Source organism: Dreissena polymorpha, chromosome 2 (genome assembly GCF_020536995.1).
Source record: "Dreissena polymorpha isolate Duluth1 chromosome 2, UMN_Dpol_1.0, whole genome shotgun sequence".
Classification (NCBI taxonomy): domain Eukaryota; kingdom Metazoa; phylum Mollusca; class Bivalvia; order Myida; family Dreissenidae; genus Dreissena; species Dreissena polymorpha.
This window is the reverse complement of record NC_068356.1, coordinates 18,936,712-18,952,428: the sequence shown is the minus strand read 5'-3', so window position 1 is coordinate 18,952,428 and position 15,717 is coordinate 18,936,712. Positions and strand designations below refer to the sequence as shown.

General features: G+C 35.2%; 1 protein-coding gene and 1 long non-coding RNA gene across 5 annotated transcripts in view; one reads left to right on the top strand and one right to left on the bottom strand.

Annotated features, from left to right (window-relative positions):
* Window positions 1–15,717, bottom strand: part of LOC127866114 (uncharacterized) — a 136,501-nt gene that overhangs the window by 52,597 nt on the left and 68,187 nt on the right. The gene's annotated exons all lie outside the window — the stretch shown is intronic.
* The window catches only part of LOC127866096 (solute carrier family 23 member 1-like), a 34,615-nt gene that overhangs the window by 2,055 nt on the left and 16,843 nt on the right, over window positions 1–15,717 (top strand). The window contains exons 1-2 of one of the 3 annotated variants that reach the window (XM_052406492.1): window positions 6,404–7,023; window positions 13,918–14,075. In XM_052406492.1, the coding sequence (XP_052262452.1) occupies window positions 6,643–7,023; window positions 13,918–14,075 (539 nt within the window). In that variant the 5' untranslated portion in view covers window positions 6,404–6,642. Of the gene's footprint in view, window positions 1–6,403; window positions 7,024–12,773; window positions 13,226–13,917; window positions 14,076–15,717 lie in introns of those variants that run through there. The other 2 variants (XM_052406494.1, XM_052406493.1) reach the window with 2 other exon arrangements.

The following is a 15,717-nucleotide window of genomic DNA, read 5'->3' as shown; positions in this document are numbered from 1 at the left end:
CGCAAAGCGTTATAACACTCTATGTCGTAAAATACGTAGGCTAAATAAAACTAAATCATTTAATAAAGAGGTCGGCAGCAAATTTTTTGCTGCGGGCCCAAAATAAAAATATTTTTATTTACTTTTAAGATTTTTAGGTGCGGCCAATCCATCGAACATCTAATTAATTTGTTGTGGCCTATGCGTATTCTGAACAACATTCAATATAGACTTCCTAATTAAAAGAGTCACCGATACTCGGGGTCTTTTTTGTGTCAAGCATACTTTCTGGACCCACCAAGTCACGTCCAGATATTGTACTTTGCTTCGGGGACACCAGACTCGGATGGATATCTAGCTTGTCCAACTTTTTTCTTAGCCCATAACTACCGATCAGAAATTAGTGTGTAAAATGTTCCATGTGGGTCCGAAAGAACAATAACAAATAGGGTGTGTCTAAAACGCATTCAAGATCCGGCAAAACTCTCTTGTGCCAAACACGCCATTCTGGCCCACAGGTGGTTAGCGTGTGGCTATGATATTAATTAGTGAAAACATCATTTTGAATGATAAATAATCATATTATAACGAAAAATTAACTTTTCTGAAAAAAAAAATTTCACTATCAAATATATATATAACAAGGTATGCAACTCAAAATCACCCCAAAACGGGGTGCATCGCTTTGAACAGCCATATCTTCATCAATTGTGCAGCGATTTTCACGATCTCGGTCTTATTCAACGCAGAAATGAATTTCCTTTCTGGAAATGTATATGTCTTGCAATATTTTTACAAATGCTGGGTCAACTTTTAAGAAATAACACGATACACAACACGCATGACCCAGTGGACAGTGATCATGTATTCTTTATGAATGAAATCTCCAGTTGTAAAGACACACCTCCGCATTGGACCAATGAAATCACTCGTATGTTTAAAATGTCAGTTAGTTGAAATGTATGTAAACAAAGGTTTCAAACGGCGCTGGACAGTTAGTCTTGATGCAGAATGTAACGACAAGAACGGTAATAATGTTTTTTCATACGTTTTATTGAATTATGGTATCGAACTACATGAACTTTGTAGGGAAGTTGCCCTTTACTCCGTGAAGATTTCAGTCTTAAAGACAGCATGATCACTGTCAACTGGGTCATGCGTGTTGTGTATCGTGTTATTTCTTAAAAGTTGACCCAGCATTTGTAAAAATATTGAAGACATATACATTTGCAGAAAGGAAATTCATTTCTGCGTTGAATAAGACCGAGATCGTGAAAATCGCTGCACAATTGATGAAGATATGGCTGTTCAAAGCGATGCACCCCGTTTTGGGGTGATTTTGAGTTGCATACCTTGTTATATATATATTTGATGGTGAAATATTTTTTTTTTCAGAAAAGTTAATTTTTCGTTATAATATGATTATTTATCATTCAAAATGATGTTTTCACTAATTAATATCATAGCCACACGCTAACCACCTGTGTTCTGGCCAACAAAAATCAATCCAATCTCTATTCTGCCAAACTTGACATCCTGACCAACAAAACTCAGTCCAGTTTCTATTGTGTCATACATGCCATCCTGGCCAACAAAACTCAGTTCAGTCTGTATTCTTCTAAACTTGACATATTGATTAAAATATCACGACTGGTATATTACATTACTTGAAAAAAGTTCATATTTTCAGTATATTCGGTAATAAAATTTCGCGATGTGCAATCGAAAGTACATCACGAAAATAGGTGACATAACGATATACACACTATAAATAACGCAAGTAGATTGATCATTTTATATATAGAATATATACAATTCACTACGCATGCACAATTTGCATTCCTAGGTTTACCACGTGACGATGATGATCAATCTACTTGCGTTATTTATAGTTAACTGGTTAGTTACCTGGTACCTGTAACCAGTAAAATTTATTACCGAATATACTGAAAATATGAAAAGTTAACAACTTTTTTTCAAGTAATGTTATACACCAGTTGTGATATTTTAATCAATATAAACTAATAATTGTAAAAAATACGGTATTTTAGATTTTTTCTTTTTTCGTCAATCGCGGTTGACGGTCCCTTTTAATTAAAACATTGTGTCTATTGATAGATGTATATAATTTATATTCCAATAAACTATTAATTTCAATAATTTACTGTAGATAATAAAATCATATATTCGAGTAAAAATATTATCGTAAGGCTTAGACTTGCGAAATAAGCTTAACATTTAAACTGGGCTCGTCTAATTATAAATATGTTTTACTTCAAGTGTGAAATTTTTCAGAAAGCTAATCAAACTTTCTGCGCACAAGTATTTACATTCGACATTGATTTGACTATTGTGCCTCATCGGAAGATAACTTTGTATGATTATAAAAACCTTCAATGATATTTACGCGTACCTGATATGTTTAACAATTTGCAAAGCGCCGCAATGTGATAAATTACGAAAACATACTTATAAAATTATAAAAATGTCAACATAGTTATAAGTTTATACGAGTATCCAATATTTACAGATCTCCCGCTTTCATATTTAATCCGAGTCGTAAACAAACTTTTCCTGAGTGCATGCGTATCTTTTTTGAGTGGTCTGTTCCAGAAATATATATGATTAAAAATGTTCACGTTTTTTTAAATTTAATTTTCATTTCAGACTGTCATAACTGAGTATGCGCGATCATATGCAATTATAGACTTGATTTTCTATCAAACTGTCATGACACGTGCAGCGGTTTGCATTAAACATATAGAAATCCTCTCTCCTGACAACGTGGTTTTCGTCGTTTTACTAAATGAATTTTGATATTTTAAATAAAATGAGGTTGGCTTTGATCTCGTTTATATATAATATAAATATCACAAGAATTGAGCATTGAAGTATACACTATTTTAAGTTTTATGCAAGTTAGTGAACAGAAAGATGAAATTACTGCTACAATGGGATTCGCCGGCCGAAAAATCACACGTGTATCAGGGACATCCATTTGAAGATTTGGCAAACGATATCTGGTCGGGTCGTTTATGCATGAAAGGGAAGATGCATGGTTTATGGGAACATTGATTTAATACTTGGAGTCAACGTTTTTAGCTCCACTGGCCAAAGGCCAGCGGGGCTTATGTCATGGTCCTGTGTCCGTCGTGTGTGCGTCCGTGCGTGCGTCCGTGCGTGCGTGCGTTAACTTTTTCTTTAAACATCTTCTTGTCCTAAACTACTCATCCAAATCTGATGAAATTTCTCAGGAATGTTCCTGTGGTGAACCTCTTTCAAATTTGTTCAAATTATGCCCCTGGGGTCAAATTTGATCCTGCCCCGGGGGGTCAAAAAATTGAAAATTTGCTTATATAAGGCCTATTTTGTGCAAACTTTATAAATCTTCTTGTCCATAACCATTAGGCCTAGGGCTACCAAATTTGATATGTAGTGACATCTTATAGTCCTCTACCAAGTTTGTTCAAATTATGCCCCTGGGGTCAAATTTGACCCTGCCCCGGGGGGTCAAAAAATTGAAAATTTGCTTATATAAGGCCTATTTTGTGCAAACATTAAAAATCTTCTTGTCCGTAACCATTGGGCCTAGGGCTACCAAATTTGCTATGTAGTGACATCTTATAGTCCTCTACCAAGTTTGTTCAAATTATGCCCCTGGGGTTAAATTTTACCCTGCCCCGGGGGGTCAAAACATTGAAAATTTGCTTATATAAGGCCTATTTGCGCAAACTTTAAAAATCTTCTTGTCCATAACCGTATGGCATAGGGCTACAAAATTTGGTATGTAGTGACATCTTATTGTCCTCTACCAAGTTTGTTCAAATTATGCCCCTGGGGTCAAATTTGACCCTGCCCCGGGGGGGGGGGGTAAAAAATTGAAAATTTGCTTATATAAGGCCTATTTTGTGCAAGCTTTAAAAATCTTCTTGTCCATAACCATTGGGCCTAGGGCTACCAAATTTGGTATGTAGTGACATCTTATTGTCCTCTATCAAGTTTGTTCAAATTATGCCCCTGGGGTCCAATTTGACCCTGCCCCGGGAGGTCAAAAAATTGAACATTTGCTTATATAAGGCCTATTTTGTGTAAACTTTAAAAATCTTCTTGTCCATAACCATTGGGCCAAGGGCTACCAAATTTGGTATGTAGTGACATCTTATAGTCCTCTACCAAGTTTGTTCAAATTATGCCCCTGGGGTCAAATTTGACCCTGCCCCGGGGGGTCAAAAAATTGAAAATTTGCTTATATAAGGCCTATTTTGTGAAAACTTAAAAAATCTTCTCGTCCATAACCATTGGGCCTAGGGCTACCAAATTTGGTATGTAGTGACATCTAATAGTCCTCTACCAAGTTTGTTCAAATGATGCCCCTGGGGTCAAATTTGACCCTGCCCTGGGGGGTCAAAAAATCGAAAATTTGCTTATTTAAGGCCTATTTTGTGCAAACTTTAAAAATCTTCTTGTCCATAACTGTATGGCATAGGGCTACCAAATTTGGTATGTAATGACATCTTATAGTCCTCTACCAAGTTTGTTCAAATTAAGCCCCTGGGATCAAATTTGACCGTTCCCCAGGGGTCACAAAATTGAACATATGCTTATATTGGGCCCATTTTGTGCAAACTATAAACATCTTGTCCATAACCATTGGGCCTATTTCTACCAAATTCGGTAGGTAGTGACATCTAATAGTTCTCTACTTAGTTTGTTCAAATTATGCCCCTAGGAACAAATTTGACCTTGCCCCAGGGGTCACAAAAATGAACATATGCTTAAATAAGGCCTATTTTGTGCAAACTTTAAAAATCTTCTTGTTCTTAATTATAGAGCCTAGGGCTACTAAATTTGGAATGTAGTGATATCTAATAGTCCTCTACCAAATTTGTTCAAATTATTCCCCTGGGCTCAAATTTGACCCGGCCCCGGGGGTCACAAAACTGAACATATGACGTTTACCAGTGGAGATTACTGCGGCCGTTTGGCTGTGACCAACAACAACATCAACATCTTGTAAACATGAGATAAAACCCTGTCATTTAGTGCCATTTTAGGACAGATGGTGACTGCTTGCAAAGGCATTGAAGTAAGAACATGTGTTATGAATGTTTTTCTTATAAACTGAAAAAAGTCGGGTTTTATTTAAATATGTCGAAAGTATCCGGATGAAAATATTTTTGATGACATGTTAATTTCATGTCTTTTTTGTAGTGTTGAAACCAGTTTAATAATATATTATTGATTTTAAAAACACAACTTCCATGAACATAATTATTTCAAGGAAAGTCAATATATGATACTGCACGGTAAACTCAAACTTTGTATCCAAGAGAAGGTGTTGAAATTAATGAAGTGCAATGTTCTTAACTATCGTATATGCTGCTTTTTAATAACTAATGATTCATTGTTCCATTTGTGAATAGTGACTGATCATGAATTGTTGAAATGATTGTCAATTGCTCAACAATCCATATATATTTCTGACCATTTTATAAATTTCTTAATACAAGTTATGAATTGATCTTAGAAGTCAAATGTATTACTTAATTAAATACATTTATAAATATAAAGAAATAATCTTTAGATTATCATAATATTCTCAGGCCTGTTGGTCTTAGGGATGTTTGGGTTGATGAGCAATTTCTCCTTTTATCACAATTATTTCTACCCTACCTAATCATTTCCTTCATATTCCATTTTAATTCAATTGACGTCTGCAACCTCTTTCAAATTGGGAAAGTCCAAAATGTGTTGTTTGGTAAAGGGTTAAGGCATTTTGATTCCTATGGGTCTTGTGAATCTGTTTCAAATCAAATGCGTAGATTTGATCTTCAGCATCTAAAAATATGTGAAATAGAAAGAACGACAATATCTTTTGGAGAGATAAATGTACCTACGTTATAAGCAAAGGACCTGTGCAACAATTCCCGGGTTTTTTTGTCTGTTTAGTTAACACGGTAGTAACTTTTTCCATATATAAAAATGCTCACCCTTCCAACTTTATGCGCCCAGTGGGACGAGGGATAGAAAGAGAAAGTCACATGCTTGAGTACATTTCAACCCATGCGCATTACACGTTTTTTTCGCAAAGAAAAAACAGTGGAGCGATACAGGGCCATCATGGCCCTCTTGTTTGTAAATCATTTCGAATTCGAATCGGCATTTAAAGCTAACACTTAACAGTTTGTTCCTTGCACTCACATGAAAGTAAGAACAGACTTATTTTGGGTTGTAAATGTGTAGTTCTATTTTTTCTTTATATCGTTCTAGCAAGTACATAATGTTAAAAGAATGATTGTTTACCCGTTTGAGCCCTGTTTGAAATGTTGACAGTTTAATTACATGTTACTTTAAATGTACATGTATTTAATTTTAAAATATTCGTAAACACGCGAAACCCCTTAATGACGCGTACTCTTCCGTTCGTAGTTCATCCGTCGGCCTTGTTGTGTGTTGTGATAACGATGCATTTGTTTATTTACTTACAAGCTAGATGTGCAGTGAGTTGATACCAACTCCATGTATATAATGTATTGGATTTTATTTGAGGAATAACAGCTAGCTTATTACGAAAAACGCATTATGAGGATAACAATTGCAATATATCATCAACAATCTCTTCCAAATCTTAAATCAATAATTGTGTGAATCAAAGTTAGAAGGATGTGTTCTAGCACTTTGTTTAGCCTGCAACCTGTGATGGATGCAATAAATGTTTCGTTAGGAGAGACAAAAACAGCGAAAACGACCTTCTGCCAAAAAGCGACCTCTAAGCCGTCGAATGGCACCGATGACCTTCGTGTTGACTTTTCAGACTTAAAATTGACCTCTGTAAATGGCATCACAGTTGACTCACGCAGCGATTACCTTTCTGGCGTTCTTACGGAGAATAACGGGCATTACATACCGGAGACGGTCGGAGCCCATATGATTGAGAACATCGGCGACGAGCCTTTTTCCAGCGTAGCGCAAGACACCGAAGTTTTGCTATATCCGGTGGGAAAATCACCGCCGATACACCTGTGCATACTCTATGGGTTACAGGTAAGGAATGCGGCAATTAGTAATAAGATTGACACACAAAGCCGTGCGCTTGTTTCGTTAAACAGGTATGAGCGACACGAAGTAGATACATTGCACGCTACATCGAATCGCATACGATATATGCAAGTGTGTTACGTAAATATCTGCGTTTGATATAGCATAATATTAGGTCTAACAACGCCGACGTTACAATAATCTATGTTGATTAAATATATCGAGCGATAAGTCATTTGAACTTAAGTATGGTAAAGATGTGTGCCTTACGATAACCATACACGATTCGCGTTAAAAGTCTTGTCTAAATATGTTGGCCGTGGTATTATCTCGTAAAAACGTATTAATTCTATGTATATCTCTCTAATATTAACCTTTCACTGATCTTTAGAAAGCAATACATGAAATACTGAAAAATACCAGTTATTTACCGTAGTTTCTGTACTGGAATCAATCATATCGCAATAAAATGAATATAAGCACTTTAATGTCATCATTTCATTAGACCATTTAACCATTATTTCTTTACGAATGACAACTCTTCATACAAATTACAAAACCATTCTGAAGGTATAGCCGTTATTTTCCTTTGTAACGTATACCAACTGTAACAACCCCCGCTTAAGCTGCTGTATGTCAGGCAACATGTCGTATTCTCCGTAATTAACATTGTATATATTCATGATATCGGTAGCAAGTAAAACTGTGGGCACACTATAGATGCTTCATAGACAGTTTGAAACATTCAACCAGTAACACCGAGGATCAAATGATTGGTTACACGTAAGACGGTAGAACAATAGAACACAATTATTTGTTAGTTTATTTTGAGACCGATCGACGAATTTAAGTTTGCAACGAATAAGTGTGTCCACTTTACAATACATAAGACTGAACTATCGTAGGCATGGAATACCATATGTATTGGAGACACAGTTATTTCACAGTAAGTCGATATAAACTAATCCGACATAACAATATTATTGGGGTGTACCATATTCTATGACGGTATGATATGAAAATGGGATCATAGCGTAAAAACTAACTCATTGTGTCAACTAAAACTATGATGGCAAGTCATTTTCACAAGAGCATGACGCCAAAAATTATGTTGATTTTTCGACTTGGATCATGTCGACCAAATTCTTTTTCGGGAAAATCCGGAAACGGTTACGTCGAGACTTTAACATAATGTCGTTATGGCGAGTAAACTTCAAAACTATGACGATATACCATGTTATTTCACAGTAAGTCGATATAAACTAATCCGACATGACCATATTATTGGGGTGTACCATATACGCATCCGTATTTTTCCCTCTAAATTTTAAATCTACATGCATTTCTTCAAATCTGCCGTTATCAGTGTTAAAATTGCTTGAACTGCAAAATTGTTCTGCTTGGGTGTGACGAACGCTTTTTAAATCGTTCTGGAGATAAGAAAAATAAACATAAAAATCATCAACGGATAACGAATCACTTATTTGGGTTTTATTTTTGCTGAACAGCTTCCAAAAATCTTTAGGCTTTGAGTGTCTTAGACTTTGAATTTCTTTTACTTTTTTGCTTTTATATTTCTGTCGTTTTGATTAAACAGTACGTTTGTATAAGGTTTTCATATATATCATAATCACTCTTTCGCTATCTGATTTGCTTTTATTGTTTCCCATTAGAGCTTTAAATCAGGCAGAATTTGCACGACGGCACTCGTTATCAAACCATTTTACTTACTATAAGGATTTGTTATTACGGTTAGATTGCCGACTTTCAACGGTCTATTCCCTATTCCACTACGAAAACAAGCCCACGATTCGCTACGATTTAGCACATTTTTTGAATCGGGAAGACTCGTGACAGTCTACGATTCAGTTACGACACTGGTATGATTGAGTTACGACGAATCGTGGGGTTTGGTTGAAGTCTTGCGAATAGGGTCGCGACTTCACTACGATGTGTAAGAATCTACTGCGACTGTCCTACGAACGATGCAGATCGGTCACGACTAAGGTAGGACCTCACCGAACGCACCCATGAATTACCCGGTAGGCGCCAATATCTATTGATATTGATCATTCTTTACACTGTGACCTTCATTCTTCTGTGTTCATGTACATGTGTAAGAAGGCCTCCGTTCCTTTTTTGGCGCCACAGCAAAAAAGGTCTCTGAATCTGCAATATCGAGTTCCACATCTTGATCTTTAAAATCCATAGGAGGAGTTGCTCCTTTCGGATGACTTTCTGTGCTTTCTTCTGCGATTGTATTCTTACTTATCTTCCCCCCGCCCTTGCCTTTTCTTGCCGTTTTTGATTATAAACAAATTACTTGTTATTCATACAAAGCTCTAACAACTGAATGACTGAAAAAAACGAAAACCTCTGTTTATATACCACACCCATTCTCCGAAAATCGTAACTGTTTCGTAACTAAATCGCGAGAATCTTAGCGGGCTCGCAACTCACTCGGAGTGAACTCGTGAGAGTCTTGACAAAGTCGTAGCTGATTCGTAGACAGATCACGTGATCACCGATTTCCCGATTGAGTCACGAATTACCTACGATTCCATTACGACGCCCAAGAACGCGCTACGACGCTGTTAAGAGTCAACTGCGATTAAATTCAGTCTTGGAGGTCTTGGCCAAATTTTAAACACGTTTAAAATCTGGCCACGATTTTTCGGGAGCTCACAAGTTGCAGGAATCGGTCCAAGACTAGTTACGAATGGGTTAGGACCTTCGCCGATTGAGCTACGAATGTCCCCGATCTCAAAATATTGGAAATCGGGACAAATCGTGGGGAATCGGGTCGTAGTGGAAAACCCCTATAAGACAATAAAGTATCACCAGCTTCGATCAGTATTTTCGAGAATCTCGACACGTAATAATCAATACTGGCAAGTAATTACAATCGAGATGATCGCTTATACTGTTGTAAATTTGAGATTATTTTTTTTCGAAAATCGACTCGACGCAGCCAGATAATGCGCGTTAATCGATTCATTATTACCTCTCGATATTACAGTATTACACATGATATTAAATAATAACGGACAATGGTTACCATTCTCAGTAAGATTCAACATGAAAATGTGTTATATAAGATTAACGTTTTCTTCGCGAAGTACCAAGTAATCGCAAAGTAAACAATATACTTGTAAATCACATATTTTTTTCTGAGATCTTGTATCTTTTTTGACAGTTCACTTTCAGTAAAATATTTATCCTACAGCTAAAATATTTTATAGAAGATAACTAAGTATAGGTGTAGTGTAAACGTGTGCTTTACATGCATACTAGCCATTACACTTCATCTACAATGGCGGACTATATTTTGGCATTTCACTTCGGGTTAAAGTTGTAACTTAACGATTATTAATAGATGTTTTAATGTTGTAATTGTTTTAATTTTGTAATAAAATAATAATAATAATGTCGTAAAAAAAAAGAATTGATGTAATTAATTAAGATTAAAATAAGAGAAGTCCATTTACATTGTTATGTATAAATAAGTAAATTATAATAATCGCATTTCATAAGCTAATTGAAGTCCATTGTAAATTATTATGTATAAACAAGTAATTTTGGAAATTATAAATACATCTTTTATCATAATGTAATGTGATAAATATTTTGGTAAATTACTATTTATAAATTGAAAATTAATACTTAAATATTAGAAATTATTTTCACAGAACATATGCAACTATTATTACAAAATTTAGATATAGAATATATATTATTAAATTATACACATAAATATTATTAGTTCTGCAATATAATATAAAATACCTATTTTCTTAATTTCTTATACAAATCAGTTTGTTTAAAATTTCGGAGAAAGTTAGGTTAGTGTACATGTAGATCGCACGATGGGCAATTTTAATATCAACATTTCCTTAGCTCGATGATGAAATGTCAAATTAATGTACTTGCCATAAGATAATTTTGTTGCATTTCCTTTTTTATTTTACCACAGACATGCATAATGCTTGTATAAGTAAATCAAATAGTGATTGAATATGTTAAATTGCAACGCAGTATACGGGTCACACTTCCGTACATGCCTGTCAAGTTATGACTTGTAGATGATTTAACTCCCTAAAATAAACAACATCCCCATTCATGTGTTTTTAAATTTCAGTACATGCATGCATTGAATGAACATATTTCAAATCAATGTATCGTATAAGAACAATATCCGTAAAATAGTAATCCAATACATAGTGCTAATAATTTTCTAACCTTTTCAAGGACGCGTGTGTCTGGGAATTTTCAAACGTAGTTGCATTAAAATATAACGTATTTGTGTGATAAGGATGGATAATTATAATAAAATGTGCATATATTGCTCGAATGAAATCGGTGATATTGCGCTTTTTTTAAGTTAAAAACAAAAAAATGGATTGAGATTTACGGTGTCAGCACCAAAAAAGTGTTAAATCATGTTATTGAAGAACATTTTACTTCAAAACTTTTGACGAAACATTGACGTACAATTGTAAGGGTAATTTATTTTATGAGTAGTTTCTTTGTTTGTTGATAAAAGATTTTCAATCCGCAAAGACTTGCCTTCAAACATCAACTGTTTAAAAATGAAAAAGGACGATGTACACATATATCATGTATGCCGCGTGCAGATTTTCAACTGATTATGCAAGCAAGCAAAACAGTATGTAGACGAAAAACATGGATAATTTAATCCATAAAGAAACTTTGGTGAGTGAAGCATTAGCCAGTAAGACCTGGTCTACCCTTTTGGGGAAAAAATCCCAAATTTAGCTTGAAATTTGAGGAAAATTGCATCATTAAAAAAATCTCTTTGGGGAATGGGCTTTTCTCTTGGGAGTATGGGCCTTTATGATGCTGTTGCTAAAGAAGGAAAAAGCCCCGCAGTAGAGTTTTGACCTTAAAATACCAGTTGGTAAAAAGTGTGACAATGAAGAGTTTAAGAAGAGTTATTTAGAGACTAAAATTATCAACATCGGCGGTGATAAATGCTGAATCACGGCGGTGATAAATGCTGCATCATGCTTGATGTAGGGTGACACATTCTGTTAAGAAGAAAATGGCAGTCATCTTTGTTTTCGGTCTTTTTTTGGGGAAACAAGTAGAGTCTATTTAAGTTTTAATATTTTGATTTTCTCAGTAAAGCATTGAGTCGTCTCAGAAAGGCTCGGCAGGCCTCACCGTGTAAACCTTTTTTTAACTCGTCGGATAAATTCAAGTACACAATGACACTAACAAAGTATTTTCTATATAAATGGTAATGTTTATATTTATGTATTTATTATTAAATCTAGACTTCTGAATATTTGATATAATTATAGACTTTATTTTCAATCCAACTGTCAGGACACTTACAGCGGCTTGCATTAAGCGTGTAGAAATCCTAGAACCAGTCAATGTTATTCAGTTTTACTAATTTGATTAAATGTATATTTGATTTAAAATATATACTTCATATGTTATATATACAAACTTTGGTTGGCTTTGATATATTTTTTTCATTACACATGACACTCCCCCACAAATTAAACTATGCAATATATCTATTTTTATACAAGTTAGCTAATTAAATGTTGAAATGTGAACAGGTCAATTATATGTGACATTCGCAGGTCGGTAGATAGAGATTTCGTGAAGACACATCGACGACCTGTTAATAAATTCCTGATATGACATTTAAATGTAACAATATTCACAAGCATGCGACATGACCTAAGCTTTTCAGTTAATATGTAATTGTCATTCGTGATAATTTCCACGTACCAGTTTCCAACCGATTGTTAACTCAGTCGTCAATTATTTTTCGTGGCAGCATTAGAGATTTGTATATATCAGTGCTAGTTTAACATTGCAATATCAACATATTAACAGCGCAAGCTATAACATTAATTGATCGTGAACCGGTACTTATATTTCTCCGGATTAAATATAATTGATATTTTCTGTGATCAAAATGACTAAATTAAGCAATGAAGTTCTAATGGAAACTAAAAAAGCATTGCTAGAGCAGGTTGATATTGAGTTAAACGTTACGAAGGAGCAAAATGGTGTACAGTCCACATATGATGCTGGAACATTACATGGATTTGAAAAGTCAAGTGATGGAGAGTCGAAAGGTGCTGCTGTATTGAAGTATGGCAGCGATATGCAATATGGGGTAGAAGACTCGCCCCCTGTTGTCACTGCTTTATTAGGAGGTTTCCAGGTGGGTTTGGGATTTTCCGGTCTTTAAAACATGTGCTACTTAGTAATAATTAATGACGAATTAAAAACATTGTTGAAGCTCTTCTGGTTCGGCGGCAAAAGATGAATGACACTACAACGGAACAACTGAACGATATTGATATGATATAGGTCTGCAGCAGCAGCAGCACCACCACCACCAACAACAACAACAACAGCAAACATGATATTTACAACTACTAGTAGTAGTCTCTTATCCTTTATATTCGGCCACTTAAGAGTTTTATTTAGTAACAGATCGGATATTTACTAAGTAACAGACCAATTCAAGGACGGCATCCTAGTAACCCTGATTTGTTGATATCTTTCCTATCAAACTGTTTAGTCATCTATTTGATAGGAAAACGCTTAACTTTTTAAATAATGTTTATATAAATTATAACAGGTATCTTCTTGTTGACTAATAAACACCGAAATCTGGTTTAGGAGTGACTTTTTCAAAATAGTGGCATTTAAATAATATATAAAGCTCAACAAAAATAACTCAAGTTGTATCAGAAATAAATCATAATTTCCAAAATATGGGAGTGACCGAATCTATAGAAATTGATGAAACTATATGACAGAAGGATACTAGTAGTAGGGAAGTACAACAACAATTAAAAAACTATGATAAAATGTAATAGTCAATCAAACAAAACTTTTTCATTTTAGCAAGTTTTGCTGAGTATAGGCTCTACGATGTCGATACCTCTGATCGTTTCCAGGGAGATTTGCGCTGGTGACCTCCCTTTAGTGAAGTCGGAAATTATGTCCACCTTCATATTTATGTGTGGCATCTGCACGCTACTTCAAACCACTCTTGGAGTCAGGTATGTTGCTACTCCAAACCACTCTTGGAGTCAGGTATGATGCTTCTTCAAACCACTCTTGGAGTCATGTATGTTGCTACTCCAAACCACTCTTGGAGTCAGGTATGTTGCTACTCCAAACCACTCTTGTAGTCAGATATGTTGCTACTCCAAACCACTCTTGGAGTCTGTTTGTTGCTACTCCAAACCACTCTTGGAGTCAGGTTTGTTGCTACTCCAAACCACTCTTGCAGTCATGTATGTTGCTACTCCAAACCACTCTTGGAGTCATGTATGTTGCTACTCCAAACCACTCTTGGAGTCAGGTATGTTGCTACTCCAAACCACTGTTGGAGTCAGGTATGTTGCTACTCTAAACCACTTTTGGTGTCAGGTATGTTATCTGCATGCCATAGCTTAAATGCTCATTCCGGAGAAAGCACTGTGGAGAAACTTACTCCGGACATCGCGTATTTTTACTGCACACATGTAAATGTTTTACGTTACGCATCATTCAGGGCATTTGTTTTAGGGATATTCAACTAATTCTCATACATACAAAAAACGCATTAGTTGACTATCCTTTCGTACGGTTCCTCATTGATCTGCAAAAATACCTTTAAATAAAAACATATGTTCAACAAAGTTTGTATTTATGTTCAAAATGATGATTCTCATTAATGTCCTCAGTGCTGTCATATATTTGATTTTTGAGCAAATTTGCGAGAACTTCTTAAACTGTTTGACAGGCTTGTGCAGAAAGAAAATATGACTACCGGTAGGTACCTGTATTTCCCACATTTCTCTGTTCCTAAACATGCTGCTGCCATACCGGTGATAATAATAACGGTGATGTGGTGAATGGGGCTCATGTAGACTGCTAGTGTCATTCAAGTACATTGTATATTACCAATACAATCCAATGTCTCGTTATAAATGCATGAATCTTCTACTGACTTGCATGAGACTTGATTTATTAAAATTGGTAAAAAAATATTTGTTTGTCAGTACCTATAGAAACTGTGAGATGCACACTTAAGTCTATTGTTTAATGCTATTTAGTACTATATACACGGTGGTACATGCTACGTGTTACACGGTATAAAAATGAAATTGTACCATGCAGCACATTTCTTTTGTAAATAGCTACTTTGTTTATGAACGCTTACAGAGGATGTTTGAATGGGTTGAGTTTAAATTTATTGATCAAGTTTGGCCTGCCCATGTCGTTCATTTATGTCTATTAGATGATGTACAAAGATATCGAAACGAGATGTGTGGCCTGGTGACAGTTTTGACACTGTTATTTTGCAAGCATATAATACGATTACGATATCGATTTTACAAATCTTGATTCCGTACTTAAGGTAAATATTAGGCAAACATAAATACGGATTAAAGATTGATAATTAGGTGCGAATTATAGTGTTGGGACCGACAGAATCACGTCGAATTAACGATTTCTTCGGTTTAACGAAGTTCAGATTAACAATGAAATTTTACATTAAACAAAGAAGAACCAAAATCGGGACCCGAAAAATACTTCGAAATAACGGTGACTTCGGATTATCGATGTTCGAAATAACGGTGTTGAAGTGTAATAACAGATCAAATCATGTGTAATATGAGAAATCGTTGAAAACATCCCTGAAACAAAAGCCCT